At 37.2% G+C, this 25773-nt stretch overlaps 1 protein-coding gene across 1 annotated transcript in view; it reads left to right on the plus strand.

The window, feature by feature from the left end:
- WDR46 (WD repeat domain 46) overlaps window positions 1-25773 on the plus strand; it is a 282988-nt gene that overhangs the window by 74438 nt on the left and 182777 nt on the right. The window contains exons 4-9 of the mRNA XM_044082172.1: window positions 3657-3848; window positions 12568-12648; window positions 16326-16438; window positions 20017-20104; window positions 20193-20254; window positions 23135-23239. Of these exons, the coding sequence (XP_043938107.1) occupies window positions 3657-3848; window positions 12568-12648; window positions 16326-16438; window positions 20017-20104; window positions 20193-20254; window positions 23135-23239 (641 nt within the window). The remainder of the gene's footprint in view (window positions 1-3656; window positions 3849-12567; window positions 12649-16325; window positions 16439-20016; window positions 20105-20192; window positions 20255-23134; window positions 23240-25773) is intronic.

The following is a 25773-nucleotide window of genomic DNA, read 5'->3' on the forward strand; positions in this document are numbered from 1 at the left end:
GTTCTGAGTTTTCGATGTTATAGTCTGTGTTTTGTGGTTCTACTTTATGGTAATTCAGTGTTTCAAAGTAGACCCACCTACACATGGTATGGCTTCTTTGCACTTCAAATTCACACTCCTGGACTGAGAAGGTAGGGTAGAAAATTACATGTTGGGCACGTCCTTCCATGACAGCACTTTTGGGTGTTGCACTTTCACTATATTTGACATGTTCTCATTTAACATATCTACATACTTGCACAGTTTGCTTAAAAACATTGAATCCTCAAATCTAGAACTCTGAAACTATTTTGTAAGAACTGTTTATAAACCTTTTAATCAGTTTCCAGATATTTCTGCAGTGTTTCAAATTGGCATCAAGGTGACAACCTATTGATTCTCAGATTGGAATGCATCCTTTTATAGTGCTCCTTTCAACGAAGCAGTTTTCTGGGGGGGGGGGGGTCTCTCTCTCTCTCTCTCTTTCCCTTTCCCTGTTATAGGACATGAATGAGTGTTGTTTGTTTATGTGCACTGTTGAGCTCAAATTCTCTAAAGCATTATTGCAGGTTGTGAATTTTTTCAACTATTCTTTTACAAAAATGTCAGGGTTAGATATTTGATTATCGTCAGTCGTAACAGTTATATTTTATTTTATTTTCTATATTATCTAATATATTTTTGTCAGTGGTATGAATTTCTAGATTCTTCTAATATTTACTCTTCTAGCTAGGCACATGGATCTCCTGAATTGATTTCCTGTCTTTCTATATCTGTGCTTGTGTGGCAAACTAGGATTCTTTTTACTCGTTTGCCAGTAATGATTTTTTTCCTTCTAAATTTCTCGAGTCCTTTTGAGATAATATTACTTCTAATGAAGCTGTCAGAACAAGATGTTTTCTGGCAATAGAACTCTGAGCAGGAAAATAGTTTTGTAGTGTTCAGGAAACTGTTTACATATGCTCTGTTGTTAAAACAGCATGATACAAATACATTGTAGGCATAATTCTCAACTGTCCAGATTTTTGTCTCCTATTTTTGATTTGTTTCTCATGAAAATGTTTTATTTTTTTCATGTAAATTATTGAGGATTGAAGTCATTAAATGACCAGCAATTGAGATTCAGACTTCATATCCTTCAGTTGAAACAAACCAACCACAGCAAAAGAAATTGTCTGGAAACAAACCACAAGAGCTGGAAACAGGAAAAAACTTTATTCCGGTACCTCGGCCCACTGGCCTTCAAAGGAATAAACTAACAAATCACTAAACACCACATAAATACTAGTGCATAGTGATTGAACAATTGTTTCATTTAATAATTAAGTAATTACATACTTAGAAAAGAGAAAATCAGTAACAAGGCATGAGATAAATGAACCAGCACCATTTTAACTAACAATCTATTCTAAAATTATTAAATAGATAAATTTACTTCCAAGTTTAAACCACGGGGTTTTAGAGTATTATACTTCAGAATAAATCTACTCTCCAATTTTAATAAATTATGTAAGAAACTACCTCCTGAAGATACCTTTGGTTTAGCCAAAGCACAAAAAAACAGTGATTCAACTGACCCATTATGCATCCTATAAAAATGATCAAAAATAGGGCTATCTGTCCTAGAATTCCGTACATCACCAATATGTTCTAGTATACGAACTTTAAGTTGACGTTTGGTCTGGCCAATATAATACTGAGGCACAGGGCAACCACAACCTAATATATAAACAACACCACATGAACAACAATTAAATCTATTCTCAGCAAAATATGTTACTCCATTGATGTTGTTACCTGATAAATTTCTAACTTTTGCACATATTTTACATTTTCCACATTGAAACATTCCAGGTTCTAGAACTGAATCAGATATAGACATAATGCTAGATAGATGTCTAGGTCTGAGTATTTCTTTCAGATTTTGATATCTTCCATAAGAAAAAGAAACATACCTAGGAAAAAGGTGCCCAAATTCTTCATTATTACAAATAACTGGCCATAAGAACTTAACAATGTTACATAAAATCTCTGAAAATAAAGAAAACTTAGTAACAAAAAACATCCTATTGTCTAGTTCCATAGCATTATTATAAATATTTGTAACAGATTTATTTCTATTCCTATCATGACCCATTTTACTACAATCAAACTTTAAACGATTCTTTCTGATTAATGCTTCTGAATAACCTCTTTCCAATAATCTCTTACAGACAGCATCATATTCCAAACTTAAAAGACTACTGTCTGAAGTGTGTTCAGAGATTCGTTTAAACTCCCCATAGGGTAATGACTCTATCAAGTGCATGGGATGTGCACTTGATGCATGGAGAAAATTATTAGAGGCCACATCCTTCCTATAGGGTTTAAATTGAATAAACCCTTGTCTGTCTATATACAGAAAAATATCCAAAAACTGAATTTCTAGTTTACTAACCTTATATGTAAACTCCAGACCAAACCTGTTGTTATGTACATCTACCATGAATGCATCAAAATCTAAGATGTCACCTCTACAAATAAAAATGAGATCATCAATGTACCTGTAGTAAGAAACCACCCTGTTTTGAAAAAACTCCAAAGTGTACAAAAATTCAATCTCAAAAATGGACATAAACAAAATTGCATAAGTGGGAGCAAAACTTGCTCCCATTGCAGTACCATAAACCTGGAGAAACATTTTACTATCAAAACTGAAATAGTTGTGACTAAGTGCAAATTCCAAAAGTAATATAATAAAGGAAGTCCGTGGCCCTTCACCCAAAATTTTCATTATTGCTTCCAGACCCAATACAGTACTAATATTCGTATACAGGGATTTAACATCTACAGTTGCCCAGTAAAAACTTGGATCCCACTTGAAATTCTTGACCTTCTCACAATATTGATTTGTATTTACAATGTGAGAAGCTACATGTTTCAATTGCTCCTTTAATATACTGTCCAAAAAAATCCCAACAAATTCCAGATAGCCCCCACAACCAGATACTATAGGGGCCAGGTGGATCTAGAGCATTCTTGTGTAATTTTGACATTTTTTGTAAGCCAGTGCAAATGAATGCAGCTTGTGTCTAATGCTGCTTAGTGGAATAGTAAGATTATTGGCTGTGGATCAAAGTGCAGTTTCTGTGTAAATAATGGAAGAGGTGTTGTGTGGCAGTATGCTAGCAGAGTGACTTCTGCCATTGGAGGATATTTCACAGACAGTACTGGTAGGCTTTTATGCTCCTAAAGTAATGCAGTAGTATATGTTTTCCTCAAATCGGAAATAAGTATATTGTTGTGACAGATTCCTGTATTATAAATTATAGAAACACTGAAGGATTGCTTGGTGTAGTAATTACATAGTGGAGCAGTTGTTTATATTTCATCTTATAACAGAGAGAAGCTGGTGAAAGAGTTAGCAGCCTAAGTCTTTGGACAAGTAAAAGACCTAGATAGTATCCAGAAACCATTTCCTACAACATTGCCTGTTAGTAGAATTCTTCTGTAGTCATTCAGCAGTTTTTAGGGGGAGATGCAGTTCATGCATCATAAGCCATACATAGTTTTTTTTTATCCCGTTTAAATTTAAAGCTACTTCTAGGTAGAGAATTTGAAAGTTTTGAGATGATGTTGTGTTGCATTATTGCTCTGTGCTACCTTCTTTCATCCACCTTTTTTCATTCTCTTTTTAGAAATTGAAGCGGTACTGGAATGCCAGTGAAAAGGGCCCAGAAGGAGCTCCTGCAAGTAAGAAGGTTCCAACTGAAGGCAAGCATGAGGCCAAAGACAAAGAAGGAGATAATGATCCTCAAGAGGGGAAGCCTAGGCAACATAAGAAACGAAACAGATCGAAAGGTGCACTGGGAAGGCAGCTTATGTCTGGGGTAAGAAGAGCATGTCTGGTTTGACAGTGAGGTGCCGGTCCCATAGAGTGGAAGAGTGCAGGCTGTTGTCCCAGTAGATGTCTCAGCAGTTAACAGAGTACTTAAATGGAATTTACATGGTCAGACATTGGTATTTATTATTAATGTAATGTGCCTTTTTAGTGGCATGGTAAGGCAGCATAGGCTGCTCTGAGAGAGAGAGAGAGACCTAATAGTTCTGCAGCTGTGAGAGGGTTTGTTAGTGGGCTGCCACTGTAATATGCATTGTAATGTGTTTATATTGCATCTTTAATAGCTGTTGGAAATCCATACCTACCATCTGTGTAACAGTCTGTGTTTTCCAGCAGCTTATGCTACCATTCAAACTGTTGGATCTGTTGAGGAGGTACTTGCTGAGAGAATTCTACCATTGCTTTGTCTCTGAAGGACTGTTCTGTATACACCCTGAGCAAATTTATTTATTTTTATTTATTTCACATTTGTTAACCAGGTTAGTCCAGCTGAGTTGGCAAACAAACCCATTTTCAGTGGAGACCCGAAGAGAAAAGCCCCAGATAATCCTTAGGCTTGGCCCAGAAGGAACTGTATTGGTGAACTGCTTAAAGGTTTAAAATTTTTAAAAATGCTGTAAAATGAGGACATTTTCTTTCATCAAATTTACTGCTGGATTGCTGGCCTATTAGTCCTAAGGCAGGATGTCTGCCTGCACCAGACGTGACTTAGTAGTTTGATTAGCTCAAGCAGTGGATGTCCATTAAAGGGGGGGGGGGTTGAGAGAGTCCTGCTTCAAGGTGACTTCTGGTGGTGACTGGGCATCAACTGCTGAGTAACATATCGTTAGGGCTGCATGTGGCAGTATACATACCAGGGTGTGTGGGAAGGTGAATGCATGCCTACACAGGTCTACTTTAAAGCACTGAGTTGCCATAACTTCGAATCACAAACACTGAGACCATAACATCAAAAACCCAAAACACTGAAAACTTACAACAATGAAAAAACACAACACTGAAACTTTACATCACTGCATCCCATGACATTGAAAAGTACATCGCACATGTAACTAACATCCCCTCCACCTAAAACAAAACTAAACTAACCAACACACTTTTTACTACATTTCCTTCACCCCACCCCCCATAAATTAAATATACCAACAATGAGATCGCACTACAGTGGAAAAAAGCTGATTTCCTAATCCCCTCTGTATTGTGATCAACATACAGAATGTAAAAAAAAATGTCTTGGCAAGATAAAAGCTTTCTCCCCTACTCACTTCCCCCAGCCCAGCACTTCTCAGAACACTAACTTAACTTCCTTAAAAGCAACAAATCCATCACTTAACAAAATTAATATTTACTTGTTACCTTATAATTTTTCAATACACAACATTAAATCAACTACAAAGCTGCAAAACATAACATCCGCCATGTTAGTTCACAGCAAACTACAATGCTTTAAAGTGATATCACAACATTAACAAATTAAACTGTACACATTTATATTTTTGACGTATACCACTCAATGTCATACATTTTCAGCATTATGTATTTATGATCTAATTCTTCAGTGTTCTGAGTTTTCGATGTTATAGTCTGTGTTTTGTGGTTCTACTTTATGGTAATTCAGTGTTTCAAAGTAGACCCACCTACACATGGTATGGCTTCTTTGCACTTCAAATTCACACTCCTGGACTGAGAAGGTAGGGTAGAAAATTACATGTTGGGCACGTCCTTCCATGACAGCACTTTTGGGTGTTGCACTTTCACTATATTTGACATGTTCTCATTTAACATATCTACATACTTGCACAGTTTGCTTAAAACATTGAATCCTCAAATCTAGAACTCTGAAACTATTTTGTAAGAACTGTTTATAAACCTTTTAATCAGTTTCCAGATATTTCTGCAGTGTTTCAAATTGGCATCAAGGTGACAACCTATTGATTCTCAGATTGAATGCATCCTTTTATAGTGCTCCTTTCAACGAAGCAGTTTTCTGGGGGTCTCTCTCTCTCTCTCTTCCCTTTCCCTGTTATAGGACATGAATGAGTGTTGTTTGTTTATGTGCACTGTTGAGCTCAAATTCTCTAAAGCATTATTGCAGGTTGTGAATTTTTCAACTATTCTTTTACAAAAATGTCAGGGTTAGATATTTGATTATCGTCAGTCGTAACAGTTATATTTTATTTTATTTTCTATATTATCTAATATATTTTTGTCAGTGGTATGAATTTCTAGATTCTTCTAATATTTACTCTTCTAGCTAGGCACATGGATCTCCTGAATTGATTTCCTGTCTTTCTATATCTGTGCTTGTGTGGCAAACTAGGATTCTTTTTACTCGTTTGCCAGTAATGATTTTTTTCCTTCTAAATTTCTCGAGTCCTTTTGAGATAATATTACTTCTAATGAAGCTGTCAGAACAAGATGTTTTCTGGCAATAGAACTCTGAGCAGGAAAATAGTTTTGTAGTGTTCAGGAAACTGTTTACATATGCTCTGTTGTTAAAACAGCATGATACAAATACATTGTAGGCATAATTCTCAACTGTCCAGATTTTTGTCTCCTATTTTTGATTTGTTTCTCATGAAAATGTTTTATTTTTTTCATGTAAATTATTGAGGATTGAAGTCATTAAATGACCAGCAATTGAGATTCAGACTTCATATCCTTCAGAAAATGTATGCTAATGCAAAACTTGTTCTAGCAATTTTCTTATGAGCAATATTTAAAAAAAATCTCTCTCTCTCTCTCTCTCTCTCTGTCTCTGTCTCTGTCTCTCTGTCTCTCTGTCTCTCTGTCTCTCTGTCTCTCTGTCTCTGTCTCTGTCTCTGTCTCTGTCTCTGTCTCTCTCTCTCTCTCTCTCTCTCTCTCTCTCTCTCTCTGTCTCTGTCTCTGTCTCTGTCTCTGTCTCTCTCTCTCTCGGCCTTTGTCCCACTGTATTATTTTTCGTTTTGTCCAGATTTCTTGATTGTGCTAAGAAGTTGAGAGCCTTGATTTTAGGAAGATGCTAACCAGAATGGTGTAGGAACTGTCATCCTGCAAGAAAGCAGCCTGGTTGTGAAAGCCTTTGCCTACAGAGTTACAGAGGATGCCACTCAAAAAAGAATTGTACATATCAGGTTTATCAGGGACATTCAAAGAGCTGCTGCAAGAACTAGAGATTTTTGGAGTAATACCTCAGTTACCAAAGATAGAAGAAAAAGTGAAATAATTTCAAAGTTGTGCTGACATGAATTACAAACGCAAGCACTGAAAGACCTAACAGTTAAAAGCTGGCCTGAGCAAAAGTCATCGGTAAGGAAGGAAAATTCAGTCCATTTTTCATTCATGGACAAAATAAGTTGCGACTCTGGCGTAATGTTCAAAGTTGGTCAAATAATATGTCTTGAAGGTGATACAAGAGTGATTCTTGGGGTTAGTAAAATGCAAAGAATTGGCAACATCTGTAATGTTTTGACCAGGTGCAAAACAATAAGTAGTGCTATAGAGTTGTGCCATCTGCAGTGCATACAGTAACAAAAATCCAGGTGAAGAAATGACAGTATACCCGTTTGCAGAGTATCTTGACTCCAAAAGGACTCTGATTTATTCCAGTTTAAAGAAGCCTGGTATTTCAGTTGTGTGTTGTTATTCCAAGTCTCCTGAAAAAAAAATTAAACGTACAGGCACAAGTGTAAGTGTGATTAGTGCATTAAAAGTCTATATCTTTGAGAATGCAGATATCTGAGGCTACCATATATGACCTTGGTCTATATTTTCAGATGTAATATTCAGTCCACAATGTTGTCATTCAGATGAACAAGTAGAGGTAATTATCCAAATAGTGAAGAATTTTGTGAGAAGAACTGAAGTAAACATAATGACTGTCATTTTGCAGTTTTGGAATATAGGAGGAATACCCCACTGCAGAGGCTCGGTCTGTTATCAGCTCAGCTGTTGAATTAAAAGGATTGCAAAGCAGATTACATATTTCTAAATTCCTGATGCCTGAAAACCAACACCAAGTAAAATAAGTATTGAAAAGAAACAAACGTAGACAAAAATACTGCTATGACATAAACTACAGAAGACTATCAGATTTTATTGTGGAGATAACTATCCAGTGGCTTTTTGGAATGGGAGCTTTTCATATTGAAGTAAAAGATTGTTGGTTAAAATGTCTGAACCCATGTATCCCATAGTAGTAGTTCATCAGGAAGTTGGTAAGCTTGTATAGAAGTAGTCCAGGAATTGTACAAGTCAAATACATCAAAATCAAAGATTGAGAAAGAAGAGCAGCCAGAATTGTTACACCCAGACCTTTCACATGAAACTAGGGATTGTGAAAGCTATGACATTCAGGAGTCACAGGGATATGTTCATGAAGCTGAGTCTTAAAGTGAAATTGTAGTAGATTTGAGGACCATCATAGAAACAAGATTTGTTTCTACTAAAATCCTGTTTTGCAGTGACATTCTCCTACTTTAACCATTTGTAATCCTTTGCTGTTGTGTAGTCAAATCTGTTCTATTGAGTTGTGTTAACTCGCATCTGTTAAATGCAAGACTGTAAATATTATAAATATTAAACTCTTATGTCTGTTGGACATAACTGGTTAACTACAAACTTTTTTTTTAACTGTTTGGTTTGCCATATCTGTTGAAAATAATGTTAGATGTTAACACTATAAGTAAATACTACAGGCTTTGTACTGCATTTAATCCAGATCATGGCTGTAAAGGATCCTAGGACTAGCCCACCTACATGCTCAACATACATTTAACTCATCTGATCTGATATAGCTTTGCTCCTGGATCCTCTCCATGAATGATGAGTCTGTGCAGGGTTTGGAGATGTAAGAAGTGGTGAAATCTTTAATAGTGCGGCTGTTTTTTTTTTACACGTCTGTGTAAATCTATTCATGCAGCCTATATTTCGTTCAGGAATCTGGCTTAATGATGAGGAGATATGACTGGCTTAAAGGATCAAACTGCCCACAAAATGTGGCTTCCAAAATTAGATCTCTTGCCTTTTTTTCCCTGATATTCTGTTTGATTCTGAAGCAGCTGTCCGAATTCAAGGTGAACGTGCAGTATATTAGTTTGCAACTGATTTCATGCTTCTATGGATCCTGTACTTCTGGGAGCAGAGCTAGAAAGTTGTTATTCTGTACATTTTTTTTTTTTTTTTTTTTTTTTTTTAATCATTGTACTACTTTCAGTGGCCAAAAATACTGCGGTGGTGGTGCTGTGGTAGCATTGTCGCTTCACAGTTAGACGTTGCCCGTTCGTTTCTCAGAGCGTCTTCTGTGTAGCAACATGCGTGAATGGGCATTCCTTCGTTGAAGGTTGTGCATTAGGCCTGGCAAGCCAGTACGTAAAAAATCTACTGCCAGTCATTAGCGGACCGGAGTACTGCTGTGGCGACCCCTAACCGGGAAAAGCCGAAAGACACAAACAAACAAACTACTTTCAGTGGCCAGTTGGTTGGGGACAGATCATAATGGCAAGGACTAGAAATTTCTATATGCTCCTGCTTCCTGTCAGCTCTTCTAAATGAATCCTCTGGTTGGGTGCCTGTAGAAAGTCTGAAGATTGTAATCGTGATACTTTGAAGTGCAGAAATGCATATGTGAATGAGGGGAGTGGTACAGTGTGTTTTTTTTCCTTACTCCAAGGTACAGACATGTCAGAGTTGATACACCACTACCCCTGTTCTTATTTGTATCAGAGGTGCAGGAAGCATAGCTCTCCTCACTTCCCCCTGTAGAAACACATAATACAGTTAGAGTGTCTAGTTCCACAAGTCAAAGTTTTTTTTTTTTTTTAATTTAAATTACAATGTATTTTATTTTTTAAATTTCAGACTGTGTTCTTTTGGGTTTTGCACTTCTGATAGAGAGCTCATTGGTCTACATGCTTTTCTTCAGCCCTTTTTCCCCTCTACCTGTATCTCGGGTTTTGAATATGTCCGAATAAGATGGTATCTTAAGAGAGCACTTGGAATCCTGAGTCCAAAAGATTTTATCCCCTTCATAAACAAAGCTAGAAATTAATTTGAATTGCATATTGTAGATGACTGTGGTTGTCACGACATTAAAACTGACATGTTCCGGTTCTTTTAGTGGTGACAGCTCGCTGTGGTTACATGCTACATAAACAATTTGGCATTCAGTCGCATCTGTTCACCAGTGGTCGTGGAACTGTTGGAAATGGCATTGTCCCTCAGTTTTCACATTGTGATCATCCAGGTTCCAAGAGAAACCAATGCTCTGTTATAATCTGTATATAGCAGAAGCATATTAGGAAGTGCAGTCCAGATGTTTTTCATCGTGTTAATCTTCTTACACCTATTTGGGTACTATTGGAGTTAAACCATCGTATTTCCAGGTTCAGTCCTCAATTTACAGAGTTTTTGACAAGGCATCAGACAACTCTGTTAGCATGGCCAGTAGGGAGTTATCTGTATCCATTCACTTCCTGTGGCTCAAAGGATTTTTGTTAAACACAGAAAGACAAAATGTTTCCTTAATTGCAGTTGCCCAGCATGTCCCAGAACAGCTTTGGCTCTCCCTGCATGATACAGTAACATTTTCCTCTAAGCCTTCCAGATATTGTTTTAAATCAGAAGATCTGCTGCTTCCTTTTTATCCTAGTCAACAAGTTGTTGTTGAATATATCCCCTGCTCCAAATGCTGATGGTTATATCTCATTGTGCTGAATTCCCAAAAGGCAGCTTTTTTGTTTATTTTTCTTGGCTAATTTGGTTAGAAAGTATAGTCTGTTATTTCCTGTGTTTAGAGCAAGTTGGGTAACCATTTGGGGAAATAAACAATTTCCAATTCTCTACTACCTCTGTTTTTTTGTTATGATTTTGTGTGCAAGTCTTAAAGTGACTCATCAGAACTCATTCTGCCAGAGGTCTGGTAGCCTCTGAACCTTTCTTTTGAAGGGTGTCCACTTTCAGTATCTGTGAAGTGCCAACCTTTTCTCCATTGAATATGCTGATCTGGCATTACAAACTGGATTGCATCTCCAGAACTAAATGCATTTTGCCACATCATTCATCCAGGAGGTTTTGCCCTGGGTCAGCACCTGGACTTTGGATTTATAGCTCTGTATACTTCTGCTGCACAGTTCAAAGCTTTGAGTTATAATGAAGTAATGGCTATATGGATACTTTAACTTATTATTGCTGTGTCTACAAAGTATATGCATTGAGATACATTGTCATGATTTGATGAGTGTACCACTTACACATGGTAGGCAGTTTCTGAGAGCAGAAACTTCAGTTTATCACTAGCTGAATGTAATGTCAAAAGATAACGCAAGAGGCTGCTTCTGTTCAGTTGACCAGACGTGGTGTTCCAGATATCATGTCTACCTAGTTTAGAAGGTTTGGTGGCCTTTTTCAAGATTTTGTCTTGTAGAACTGGCTATGCTTCTTGTAGGCAGAGTAACACTGCTGAACAGTGATTGCTAAGTTACCCCAACCATTCCATCAGCATATTCTGTTGACCAGCAAAGAAAGAAGCAGTAGACCAGCCCTCTTAAAATGTCTATAATCAGAATAGTAAAGCCCTGTAGTGAAGACAAATAGACTTAGTCCTCTACTGTTACAGTGAGCAGTTCAAACAAATGTTAACTTTAAAGCTGCTTTTGTGAGTGTTGGAGAGTTGACTATTGCCTTTGGCAGTTTTGTCGGGCAGACAGGAATCCAAGCGAAGGAAAACTCTCACCAGTCCACTGTGTTCACTAATGTAGCAAACCTAGAGCTCTGTTTCATTAATACTTGTGGTAACTTACATCACAATTCAAAAAGCCCCTTTGAATTGGAGCAAACTGAAGGAAAAATATGTTAGCCTTTGACAGTGAGCTGCATCGCTTTACACAGGCGGCATCCAATTCTCAGGCAAGCTACAATTCAGATCATCTTGTGAAGTAACTCAAACTTTGTATGTTATACAACACCATTTTTTGAGCATATAGGAACCAGGTTAAGAAAGAATTTGCACTTACAGTTGCACTGTATTTCACAAAGGTAGGTGTGTGGGAATTGAAGCCTTTTACTGAACACGAGGAAAATGCAATTCGATGCTAGCTGCTTTGAACTGAAAGCAAATTGAGAAGATTCAGCCAGCCTGTAACACTTACCTTTATAGATAAATACTAGGCCAGCTGTCCTTACAGGACATTGTAAGCCTAAGCAGTTTCCCCCAGGAGAGAGAATAACTGGGATCATACCCAAGGTAATTTGAGGAGACCCATGCATGGGATGAAGCATTGAGAAACTTCCTGTGCCCATTACTAGTACAGGGGGAAGTCCTGTGGTCTTTCACAGATACTTTCATTCTTTGGCATACTTTTTTTTAAGCTGTTATAAGCTGAGTATGACCTAGAACCCTTTTTAAGGCATATAGTTATCCACCTGATTTAAAAAATTGTTTATAGCTCACATATCTACTGCATTACGAACAGCATTTCAGATATGCCTAAATCATATCTACTTGACTGATTCCAGATGTGAAGCCATACTAGAAGTAGGATTTGGTTTGCTACGGGAAGTTTTTCTGTGTGGCAGATGCAGTTAAGGTACAATTGTCATATCATGAGGATCAGTGTAGGATTCTCCCTACAGTAGGTTCTCACTTTAATTTTAAATTAATCCACATTAGTTAATACTTCAGAATAATATTAGCATCTATTCATTCTTTCCTTTATGTTTTTGTTGACCAGAGGAAAGATCCTTTTCCAGGGGAAGCTCCAGTTGCCAAGGAGAAGGTGAACAAATATGAACGTGGAAAGAAAATACGGCTGGTAAGTACAGAAAGTTATTTGTTGTAAATATAATATCCTCATTGTTGGAGGATAGGATGATGTAAAGTAAAAAGCTATATCTGTAGAAGTGTTACTGGTCTGGATTTAGTCAGGTTTCAGAACGGGAATTTAGTCACTGGATTAAGGATAGAAATTGATCACTATGACAAATTAATACTACATAAGTTACTGATTCTAATTAATGCATTGCACCCCAACAGGGGCTGCAAACAGACTTGGTTATGCCACAGGAAATGGATATTTTTGACATGTCCGGAAGCCTTGAACAGTAAAAATAATAATCATGGACTGGTGGTGTTTATTGATAAAGACCATGTGCAAACAGATCTATTGTAATTAAAAAAAATTACATTTCTTTGATCTCTTTGTGCTTGTCATCGCTACTTTTTGATAAAATAAAGCTATTTCTAATCCACTACATGTGAAGTTTCCTTTAAAAGGCTCTTGCATAAATAGAGATGGACTTTATTGACATATATTTTCAGTTTGCATGTCCATCGAGCTCTACCTGCAGTATTGGGGAAACGAGCCTTATTCATGCTACTCAGTGTGGTCCAGGAACCGTTACTGGTCCCTAAACTGTTTACCAGTCCCTGGGTTGTTCATTTTTCCTCTTCCTTTATGTTGCAAGTAAAGCAATGCATTTTATTACTTATAGGGATAAAATGAAATATAAGAGTCCCATGGGCATCCTTAGCCAGGGTTTCAGCACTTGGCAGGAAGGGTAATTGGTTAAATTTCAAGTCAAAGTCGGTTTGCTGATTTTTGGCTTTCTGATGTCCTTCCTTAGATCAACGTGTAGTATTCAGTAGTCGTGGGTTGTCCTGCAAAGGCTAACCTGATATTTGGCCAGAGAGCCAAAGTCAACAAACTTTTTTATGCTACTTGCATCCGACATAGGACCGTAGCCCGTAGGCGTAAGGATACATAAATGGACACGTGAGCATGGGATCCTCAGACTGTCTTGTCACCCATCTGAACACAGAAGCTTCACTGTCTTGTCTCTGAATACCATGTCATTGTACCACTACCACTGCCAAGGCTTGGTCAGATAACTACTCCATTGGGGAACCTCCGTTTTCTTTGTGTTTATTTTTTTAAAAAATTCATGACGGCTAAGAGAGGGAAGTACAGCTCTGGAAAGCAGATTGCTTATAAACACCTCCAGATGTAGTGTTTGTTTTGCTTAGGGACTGAACATGTTTATCGTAATTGTAACATTTGCTAGTCATTTGTCCCCAAGACTCTCAAAACTAGGTTAGCTTCCCTTATTACCTATTTAGGAGATCCAACACCTCAAAAGCCTCATGCTTTCCAAAGTGCTAAAAACCTTTGACATCCCGCTCGGGCATCCCACTCGCACCTAAAAAGAAAAAGAATAACTGAAAATGGATTCTTTTGGATGCCCATTCTGACCTGAACATACTAAAGCAAGAAAATGGTACTGTATGTCCACGCTCCACTGAGGTGCCTTCTCCTATGACTCTGCCGGAGACCAGTATGGCAACTTTCATTCGCACATCTGATGAGGCTGTTAACTCCTACCTCTACTGGAGAGAGAGAGAGGTGGGGGACCATGGATGATTATTTCAAAGGGTTATGAGGACACATATCTGATCATCGATGGTGAAGAGGTACCTGGCTCCCTTATCAAGGTCTGACAGGATTCCACGCACTTGTTCTGTTAAACCAGCCATTCCATCAAAGAAGAAGCAAGAAACTAAATATGCCTCTCCTCAGCAGAGGTTCCATGAGAAGAAATGGCTAGATTTTCTCAAGGCTTATATAATGCCATCTTATATTCAAAGCCTCCTTCCTTCCTTTTTGTCTTCGCCCACCCTTCTGCCTTTGAAAAAGCAGCATGGTTCCTCCTCAGAGGAAGAGGAAGCTAGCTTAGATGAGGGCTTATTGGTCTATTCCTCCGAAATTCTTTCTCCTGGGCACTTGGCCTCTGATGAAGACACATTATCACCAGACTGCCCACTGGTAGAGATTTCCTTTCGAGAGACATATATTACTAGAAATGGAAGTCATGGGGTTCACATGAGTAAGTGATCAGGTCATTCAAAGTCTGAATTTTTCCAGCAGTGGTTAGGGAGTTTATGGAACAGACTGCTTTTGTATTTTATAAAAAAAATAAATAAATAAAAAATAAAAGTCTGTGCCGATGTTATTTAAAAGCAAATCAGATAGAGGTATGAATGATAAATTTTGTCCCTCAAGTTCAGAGTATGAGTTTTAGATGTCTGTTGTCATAAAAAAACTTTTTTCTGCCAGTAATCATGTGTCTGTGTGTGTCTGTTCTGTGTGTGTCTGTGTGTGTGTCTGTGTGTGTGTCTGTGTGTGTGTCTGTGTGTGTGTCTGTGTGTGTGTCTGTGTGTGTGTCTGTGTGTGTGTCTGTGTGTGTGTCTGTCTGTCTGTCTGTCTGTGTCTGTCTGTCTGTCTGTCTGTCTGTGTGTCTGTCTGTCTGTCTGTCTGTCTGTGTGTCTGTCTGTCTGTCTGTGTGTCTGTCTGTCTGTCTGTGTGTCTGTCTGTCTGTCTGTGTGTCTGTCTGTCTGTCTGTGTGTCTGTCTGTGTGTGTGTGTGTGTCTGTCTGTCTGTCTGTCTGTGTGTGTGTGTCTCTGTATCCATTTGCACACGAGTATGTGTGAGCATATATTTAATTACATGTGGGAGTGTTTAATAAAGTCTGCTTTCTTTAAAGTCAGTATCTATTTGTTAATGTAGTGTGGTCAACAATTGTGTGAGCTCGCTGCCTTTCCAGGGTTGAGGACTATTCCCTTTTCTTCAGTATTGTGTGATCTTGGATTGAGAAGATCACCCCCCATATGGGGGTGCAGGGGTGCTTGCAAAAACACTGCTTTATTGTTGCATGCTCCTAAGTTATGTCGGAGCATGGTCAGTATTGTGTTGACTGATATTTTGGGTAAAGAAAACACACCTGTGTGTAATACACACACACACACACATATATATGTATATACATATATATATATATATATATATATATATATATATATATATATATATAGATAGATATATTTATATGTGTGTGTGCATATGTGCATACATAGAGAACATTAAATACAGTATATACACCTTGTACATGAACACAACAGGTGTATGCAAATGTATACACGCACTGTTGTGTGTTCTTGTGTATATGTCTCTCTCTATATCTATGTGTATGTGTGTATCTATATTATATGCTCACACACACACACACACACACACACACACATATGTGCACAGACATGCACACCCACTTATTCCATGTATGTATGAGTAGTTCACGGCTCAATAAAACAGACAGTTTTGAAGTAGTATGTATGTATGTATATACTGAGCTGCCAAAGGTAAGTAAGCTGCCAGTAAGAACAAGAAAGCATACTTACAGTATAAAATTGGGATTTGTGGTCAGATGTGTATTTCTAAATCTGTTGATTTGTCTAGGTATATAAGCTTATCATTCCCTTCAATCTTGTTTGTTTATAACTTAATAGTTCACATGTTTATAAGGGGACTGCATGTACAGCTTGCTGTGTGTGAGACAGTATCTTAATTTTTCTGAAGTGGCAACTGTTACTTTTGTTGTACATTTTTGTGTCCCCTCCCCCCTCCGAGAATAACACTCTCTTTCCACTCTTGCCCTGCAGAATAACATGCAGAACCACAAGCTGAAGAACAAGCTGCTGAAACATGAAAATAAATATGATCTGGCAAAGTCCCAGGCAGCACGTTATGACTTGTTGCTTCAAGAAGAGGCTGGGTTAGAAGATTATATTCATTTAATTTTGATTTGCTTTTCACTGACTTTTGCTTTCTCCATCTATTTCCATTTAGCTATCCTTGCTGTTAATATCAGACTAACTGTTGGACTATTAATATCATAATAATTTTGCCTCTGTCAGAACGTGTGTGATCAATGGTAGAGATTCAATTTTACAGTTTTATTTTGTAACATGTTTTCAGTAAGTCTGTACCTTTTATGTACATATGTCAGTAGTGGACCTTGTTTTAGAGCATCGTCTCTGAAAGCTTAACTTCTAAAAATGGCAGTCTGATAGTAGTTAAGATAAGGGCCTCTGAAAAATAATGCAAGACATGAGTTGGGGAAACCCCGTGGCTTGTGGACTTTGGAGTCGTAGAGTAACCACAGGGTTGTGATGGGAAGTATGGGTGCTTTCAGTTGTTTTAAATGCATTAAATTGTTTAACCAGACAGTTCTGTTGAGTCACCTGTGAAGGCAAACATGCTTATCCAGTTAAATGATGAATATAAATGTGGGAGTTCAGTGCAGAAGATTAAGACTGTGTGTTCATGAGTAGCTTTGTCATGCAGTCTTGGTTTTTATTCTGTTAGTCTCCATTTGCCTGTTGTATGACTATGATCAGATCACTTAAATTAAGAGTACTTCTAAGTCCTCCCAGAAAAAGATGCACTTGTCCTTGTAGGGTTTTCCTGATTAACAGACTCATAAAATATAAAGTTCAGGGATTCCTCTTGTGTTGTACTGGGCATGTCAGTGTAACTGACTGAAGATTCATGAATGCTGCAGCTCACAAGCAACTTGCTGGCTACTACTTGACACATACACAATGTATGTTTCTGTATATGCAGTACTTGGGTACCATTCTTTGCTTGGAGATTGTTAAAGTACTATAAGCTCTGACTTCATAACTAAGTTCAGGAGAGGTTTCACGATGCTGTCAAGGAATAAGTCACTGTACTTTGTTGCTCCCATTCATAAATTGGTAGTTTTCTTCTTCTTACCATTCTTAAGTAGTAAAAGCTACTTAAAAGTTCTTCTGAGAGTAGTTGTAGTCATTGTATTGATTCACTGTGATGAAATGGAGAATATAATGAAAAATTAGGTTATTGTAAGAGAAGACATTGATAGTCCACTCAACCACATGGCTACAGACTGACCCAAATAGTATGCTTGCTTTTTTTGTTTCAAGTTTAATAAAGTGTAATATTCTGCATATGATGAGAACGTGTTTTATAAAATCCTATTAGTAGTAGAATCTGAGCAGCTAAGTAGAAAGATGAAGGGTGATTAGGTGACTTACATGAACTGAGGGTCGTGGTAGTCCATTGATTCTTGTCTGTTTCAAGCTGATCATCTGTGATAAAAATGGGGAGGTAGGCAAAATTCCCTGCATAAATATTTAATGGTTTGGAAGGGTAATACTGATTGGGTGTGGTGGCTCTTTGAGGTGAATTTGAAAATAGGGAGATGTTGGGTCTGCAAGATCTAGATGAAATAGAATATGATATTGATAGTCTTGTCATGATCCATAATACCAGCAGTATTGATTTAATGTGGATATTCTGTAGCTAAGGAACAGGGCAGCACCCTAAGGATACCGCTATTTATGCTTATAGTTTCTTGACTTGTCATCATAGCTTGAATGTTTTTGGTTAAACCATAGATTTTTCAGATAATACATTACGATTAAAACAACTTTTCTACAGTTAAGTTCTTTTGAAGGTATGAAAGAATCTGTCTGCATGTTGGTTTGAATTACATTTGGTTAGTGTGATTCTCTTCCACATTTTATTGCATGGTGGGTTAGTAGAAGACTGATTTCTAAGGATAACTTCCCTGTCTTTCACTGTGGTTGTCAGTTTTGTAGTCTTTTCTTTTAGATAAAATAAGGACTGACTTGTTTCTCCTATGGGAATTTCAAGGGGATTTTTTTTTCTTGAAGTAGGGTTGCTTGCATACTTAAGATAATAACAAATACTGAGTGGTTTTAGTAATGTAGGATTATTACGTAGTGGTCCATGTAGTTACTTTGCTTATGGAGTTGACTCAGGAGAGCAGAAGGGAATTTCAATAATTGAAATCCTTGAAGCTTTCAGGACAGAAGAAAGGTAGGTCTGGAGTCGTAGTGTTAGAATACTTTTTATTTTATTTATTTATTTATCATTTGTTGACTGGGAAAGTCCGACTAGGTTCCACAGAGCCTGTTTTCAGCGGAGGCCCGGGGAGAAATGCTCCAGATGCATGTCTTTGGAATGTGTGAGGAAACCGGAGTACCCGGAGGAAACCCACGCGAACACAGGGAGAACATGCAAACTCCACACAGAAGGCACTCCAGCCGAGAATCGAACCGGAGAACCTCTTGCTGTGAGGTGACAATGTTAACCACTGCACCACTGCACCGCCCTTTTAAGGCCTGTTAATTGTAATTGAAGTAGTATCTTACTGTTAATTAACCATCAAGGATAAGTTTTGTCATATAACAAATCATTAGTATTGCAGTTTACCATAGATAATTAATAGTTGACTAAAGTGAGTCTGGTCTTTTAGAATATAATTTGGGCTTTATTGTAAGGTTATAAATAGTCCCGTGAGCAGCCTGGACTGGGATGCTTTATTTAAGCTGAGTAGCAACGTATCCTTAGTATAATTTGATAATGCATTTAATATGGATAATTTGGTAGCCAAATCTGAAAAAGTACTTCTGTTTAGGAGGCAGCTGGGCTGATGAGAAGAGAGACAAAACTAGAGTTATTGTCTAATAACAGGTCAGGAAATGGTGTTGCCTATCAGATTGGCTTGGGAGGTTGGTTAATGTGAGTGGTGATATAATTTTAATTAAAAGTGGAATTCAGTATTAGGCAATTGTTGGTAGCTTTATAAACTTTGAATGCCTGTTATCACAACATGATTAGAATGTAAAGTTTATATGCACATTTTGACTTAGATATTTGTTTGTATGATGAATTTTAATGTTTATTTAAGTAATAGATCCATAGGTTCATTGGATAGTACTAGGCTATCTGCAAAAATAATACATTCAGGTATGTGAATGAGAAGTTATCCTTCCTTGAAAAATAAGATGCTGTATATAGTACAGTTATAGTCATGCATTGGTTTGAGAGTAAATCACTGTAAAATGTTTGCCAGAAAAAATAACTATATTTAGATATTGGGTATAAGAGTGCAAATGCAGGTGTTGAAAACTGCAGGCTTTGATCTTTGTCTTGCATACATTTATGAACCAGTCACAGTGACCATGTACTTTCCCCTGTGGCATTACTGACAGCAGGTACATGTTGTTAGTGAAGATAGAGGTGGGTACAGAAAACAAAATTCCACAGCTGTTACGTACAATATGTTGCTATAGTTCCTGTGTTGTCTGTACTGCCAGTATGGTCTGTTCTGCCTGTATGCATCTCTTTTCAGAAATGGTATGACTGTACCCTGTGTGGATAGATGAATGTTGCAAACCACTTTTTGTTATATAGCGTACTGCAACCACTGGATACATCTTTGAAACTCAGCGTGCATGTCAGCCGTTGTAAAGTATAAACCTTCCTCTGATCTTGTTGTAGGTTTCTTGAAGGGGATGATGGAGAAGACACGTGTACCATTGAACAACAAGACATTGCTGAGGTTGTTGACATAACAAGTGCTTCCAAGGTCAGAAATGATTCTCTTTAGGTGTTTAATTTCCATTTTGCTGTTGTGTTAAAGAATATGACCATCCTTGTTTTGGTTTCTTTCACAGTATTTTAACTTGACATTGGATCAGTTTGGACCGTACAGAATTCACTACACTAGAAATGGACGGTATGCACTTTTTTATTTTAAGGATTCTGTCATCTCTTTTTATTTAATGGTTAATTGAAAAGGTTGTTTAAAATTCTGTGGGAATAGTTATTGTTGGGTTTATTGTTTTAAAAATTTGTTTTCCTGAAAAATTTCAGAGCAGTAATGATATTGCTTCTTTTCTGATGGACTTTTTCTATGTGAATCATGAAGACAAGCCTTAAAGTGGTGGATACTGTATTTGGAAAGCTGGATGTTTCCTTGATTATTTGCTTTTATCAAAGGAAGTTGTATTCTGCAGTCTCATGCAGACCTGCAGATGAAGTTGTGATCCCAGAGACCACAATGGCAGTATTTGGACACCTGTTCTTTTAATTCCTTGAAAATCAAACCTGATATAGAAAATGCAGCTATGTTACTAATTTTTCCAGGCCAGCTTTATTTGTGCATCTTCCCGATTGATCAGAACATTAAACCTTTTACTGTAGAGAAGCCTCTTTGTTCATATCTCAAAATGAAATTTTTAAACCCAAGTAACCCTGTTCAAATGATATAGTTTTTGTACCGTCGAATGTTATACATCTGTTGAAATTTAGAAGATGTTTCAAGGAATGTTTTAAGAAGAAGCCTGTTGTTGGGAATGTTTATCCTTGTTAAGTAACTGATTTAATCAGTGCTGTATCTGCATCAGTGTTAAAGTAAGTTTGATTAGACTATTTGTGTTGTGTATGTAAACAGTCATCTAGCCTGTGAACTTCAATTTTAAGGGTGCACTAAATATTGCAATCTGTTTACTTATAAGTACAGGAGGGAATCCCCTACCCTATAACTTTAGTTTTCAGAATTCTAAGCCCCGAGTCCTATGTGCCTTGTCAGTGTAGGACTATGTACAAACCTGATATTAGACTACATTAATGTCTAATCCTCTGGTATCTTTCCCCAGTGATGTATGTAGTGTTGTCTTCAAGGAGTGCATGTGACATAGTGACTGCTTACCTGTGCACTGTCATCTGCCTGGGGTGAGCATGTAATAAGAAGCTTCATTCAGCATCCTACAGTTTGCTCCACCATTATAGCAGTGGCTCATTTCAGTAATTTGCACTAACCTCTCTTTTTAGTATCTGCTTCCCTGAGTTCTTTTTCCATTATATTGTGCCATTTAGAGCCGAGTATGTTTTAGTAGGAGTAAGTTCAAGTTGGGTTGTTGGTTCATTGTAACTTGGCAGTGAGAGCAGTGCCATAGTGACCAGTATAATATATATGATGTAGTATTTCAAAATGTTATTCTGTAAGCTTCTGACAGTTGGACGCATTTCTAATTTTTGTTGAAGTAGGTAATAGAGACCTAGCAGCACACAAGAATGTTCTTAAATATTAAGTTTATTAGGGGAGGGGGCCACCACACCTACTTCCAATCCCTGTTGAGTAGTAACTGGCTTATTCTTTGTGCATTTAAGGTTTATTTTAGATATTCTTGTGGCTGTCTCTGTAGGAGTAGACTGCAAGAGTGAAGTAAATGTAATATGTGGTAGTATATTTCAGACTAATTAATGCTAATAAAAAACATCCATATAGTATTTCTGCAGGGAGTGGTGTCCTTGGAATGAAAGAAAAAGTATATTAAAACTAATATAATTTTTTGAAGTTGTACCAAGTATAAAGAGAATATAGAAACAGTAGCTTGTAATTAAAAAAAAAAGGTCTCTTTTTAAGTTCCATCTTAACAAAATTAATTGTGCTTGGTGAACATTTCCATTTCCTAAATACTTAGCCTTGCGTAAATTTTGTTTTGCTTGTTCACCCCCACAGTGTTTACTTAACCTTATTTCTGTGGTGTCATGTTAATGAACTGCACTGAAGTCAATGGGGACTATTCTTAAATTTTGCATACAATGGTGATAAGCACGTATGCCACAGAGCAGTGTACCAAAGCCTTCTGTGAGTCCGACTCAGAGGTACACAATGTGAAGTTTTGTAGCCATAGTACTCCACGTACAGAGTATGTATGTAAATAACCCCTTTGCCAGTCATACTCCACTGATAAACATACCACTTTCTGTGTACTGGCTGATCCCAACATAAGAACCTGTGTAGCTCCAACCATGTACAGTCAGATGGTGGTGCTCTTGTTAGGGCAGCAGTCCCCTTCTGTTAGTTGTGTTACTCTGCATTTACAGTTGTGCAGTGTAGCAGTGCTGTACTAAAAAGAAAAAAAAAAAAAAAGAGTTCCTTGTACTGCAGGCAGCCCTGCCCACCACAATTTACCCTGTGGCCGCACACAGTAATGCTACCAACCTTGCACCAGTGGGAACACTAGCAGCTCCAGATCTCCTTCATTACCAGACTGTGGTGATAATCCTTAGATAAGTGTATTGTAACTTAAGGAGTTGCTTGTCCTAGATGCATGGTATTCCCTTCCCCCTCACAGTCAGGAGACCAGTGCATGTAGTACACAACTGTGTACTATATGAACTGATATGCCATTCACATACACATACATTTAGTACTGTGATCCTTGTCTATGAATTGTCAGCTTAGTAAAAATGGTGCATGCAATGCAATGCTTGTTTGCATCTGTGCACTATGTTTTTGAATGCCAGGGCCCTACATTTTTAGTAGGTAGGTTAGACAGGCTGGGTGGCCACAGATTTAATAACTACTCACAGCTTGTATCTGTGTGTTGAGATTTTTCATAAATAAATAGTTTGCACATCCTCCAGCTTGTAGCAGCATAGCCTTCTGTTGCATGATATGAGCTAAGGTGAATGAAATATCAGTACAAAGAGTATTCAGGTCAAGGCTGTCCTAAAAACCTATCCGTTAACTACTAGTAATGCTGGCTGCGATTAAAGACTGTTTCAGGAAATGTCTTATAGGTTTTCACTTTGTCTCTGCGTGTAGGTACTTGCTCTTGGGTGGAAGGCGAGGGCATGTGGCAGCAATGAACTGGCATACCAAACAACTGCTGTGTGAAATGAATGTCATGGAGAGCATCAACGATATCAAGTAAGGGTGTGGTTAACCACGCCAGTTTAATTTGATGCAGTTATTTGTGGCATGTAATGACTTACAGTGAAATGAATGTCATGGAGAGCATCAACGATATCAAGTAAGGGTGTGGTTAACCACGCCAGTTTAATTTGATGCAGTTATTTGTGGCATGTAATGACTTACAGTGAAATGAATGTCATGGAGAGCATCAACGATATCAAGTAAGGGTGTGGTTAACCACGCCAGTTTAATTTGATGCAGTTATTTGTGGCATGTAATGACTTACAGTGAAATGAATGTCATGGAGAGCATCAACGATATCAAGTAAGGGTGTGGTTAACCACGCCAGTTTAATTTGATGCAGTTATTTGTGGCATGTAATGACTTACAGTGAAATGAATGTCATGGAGAGCATCAACGATATCAAGTAAGGGTGTGGTTAACCACGCCAGTTTAATTTGATGCAGTTATTTGTGGCATGTAATGACTTACAGTGAAATGAATGTCATGGAGAGCATCAACGATATCAAGTAAGGCTGTGGTTAACCACGCCAGTTTAATTTGATGCAGTTATTTGTGGCATGTAATGACTTACAGTGAAATGAATGTCATGGAGAGCATCAACGATATCAAGTAAGGGTGTGGTTAACCACGCCAGTTTAATTTGATGCAGTTATTTGTGGCATGTAATGACTTACAGTGAAATGAATGTCATGGAGAGCATCAACGATATCAAGTAAGGGTGTGGTTAACCACGCCAGTTTAATTTGATGCAGTTATTTGTGGCATGTAATGACTTACAGTGAAATGAATGTCATGGAGAGCATCAACGATATCAAGTAAGGGTGTGGTTAACCACGCCAGTTTAATTTGATGCAGTTATTTGTGGCATGTAATGACTTACAGTGAAATGAATGTCATGGAGAGCATCAACGATATCAAGGAAGGGTGTGGTTAACCACGCCAGTTTAATTTGATGAAGTTATTTGTGGCATGTAATGACTTATAGTGAAATGAATGATGATTTTGCCAAAAGGGCAAAACATGGCAGTGACATGTTCCAGTATAAAGAAAATGCCATGGCAAAATGGGTTATTACAGTAAGGTGTTACAGTGCTGGATTTGTTTGTGTATCCTTATGTAAGTCTGTATGTATCTGTGCCTGTCTGTCAGTAGCTTGGATAGCTTTCACTCTTGATAGATGAAAGATCAAACGGTTGTGGGTTCTGCTTCCAGACTAGGAACTTTGATAGTTTTTCTACTTCGCAACTTGCAAATGAACATTTCCTTTATAGGTTTGCTTCATATTTTATCTCCCTGTTGATTGGTATCTTTTTGTGGATTAATCTCCACCAAAAAAAAAAATATATATATATATATATATATATATATATATATATATATATATATATATATATATTATTCTGTTTTATTTTTATTTTATCACCTAGCTTATTCCAGCTCTGAATTACATTAAATCTTTCTAATGTTATTGAACTGCATTCTTCTTTTCCCGTGGTCTCTGTTTAACTCTTGAGGTAATAACTTTCTGCTATATTCACAGTATAATTCTTTTCTGACCTTTCTCATTACTTTTAAACCATTCACTTATGCGATAAGTACTTCATAGCTCTTCTGTATTAACTTCTAAAACCCCCCCCTTCATAAATGACATTAGCTTCCTCAGTTGTAGCGAGCTAATAAGAAAAACAGTTGCTGCAACACATTCAGCCCCCCATGCATATTTTCTTTATTATATAATGCCCCCCTTTTATTTCATATATGACCCCATATTACCAAAAAAAAGTACCCATGAGATTGATCTTCAGACCCTCTGGTAAGAGATGCACCAACCCATAGTATCTCAGTTCTCCCAATAAAACTGATTTCATCTTGATTTTTTTTTTAAGGAAACCTTCTGTTTGTTGAGGCCTGTTGATCAACGCTCAGATCATTGTAACTAAAGTCGTTTGAGTATCACCTTTTTTATATATATATATATATATATATATATATATATATATATATATATATATATATATATGTGTGTGTATGTATGTATATATGTATGTATATATATATATATATATATATATATATATATATATATATATATATATATATATATATATATATATATATATATATACAGCTTTCTCGGTCTTCTCTAAGTTGCCTGAACATGAGATGGGCATGTCAGATAGTTTGCTCACAGTTCAGTTAAACAAAACACAATTATTCATAGTAAACCCTCTTTTTTACATAAGTCATGTATGCTATACTCTTTTAACATTGTTATTTAACTCAGTTTAAATTTCACTGTAGATTGTACACTTGTTCTTATTTAATTTTAAGCTTGTTTCCCTTAATGTCTGTAATAAAGTATACATTACTTGCACTATGTTTTCCTTTTTCTTCATTATACAATATATCAACAGCATATTAAAAACATACTAGTTTTACTAACGTGTGTCCGATCTTCCATTCAACACCTTCAGATTCTCCAGTTAAGTCTTAGTCTAATACTATTCATAACCAGTTAGAAAACG

This window comes from Protopterus annectens, chromosome 9.part0, assembly GCF_019279795.1.
Source record: "Protopterus annectens isolate FY-2018-M chromosome 9.part0, PAN1.0, whole genome shotgun sequence".
NCBI lineage: Eukaryota > Metazoa > Chordata > Ceratodontiformes > Protopteridae > Protopterus > Protopterus annectens.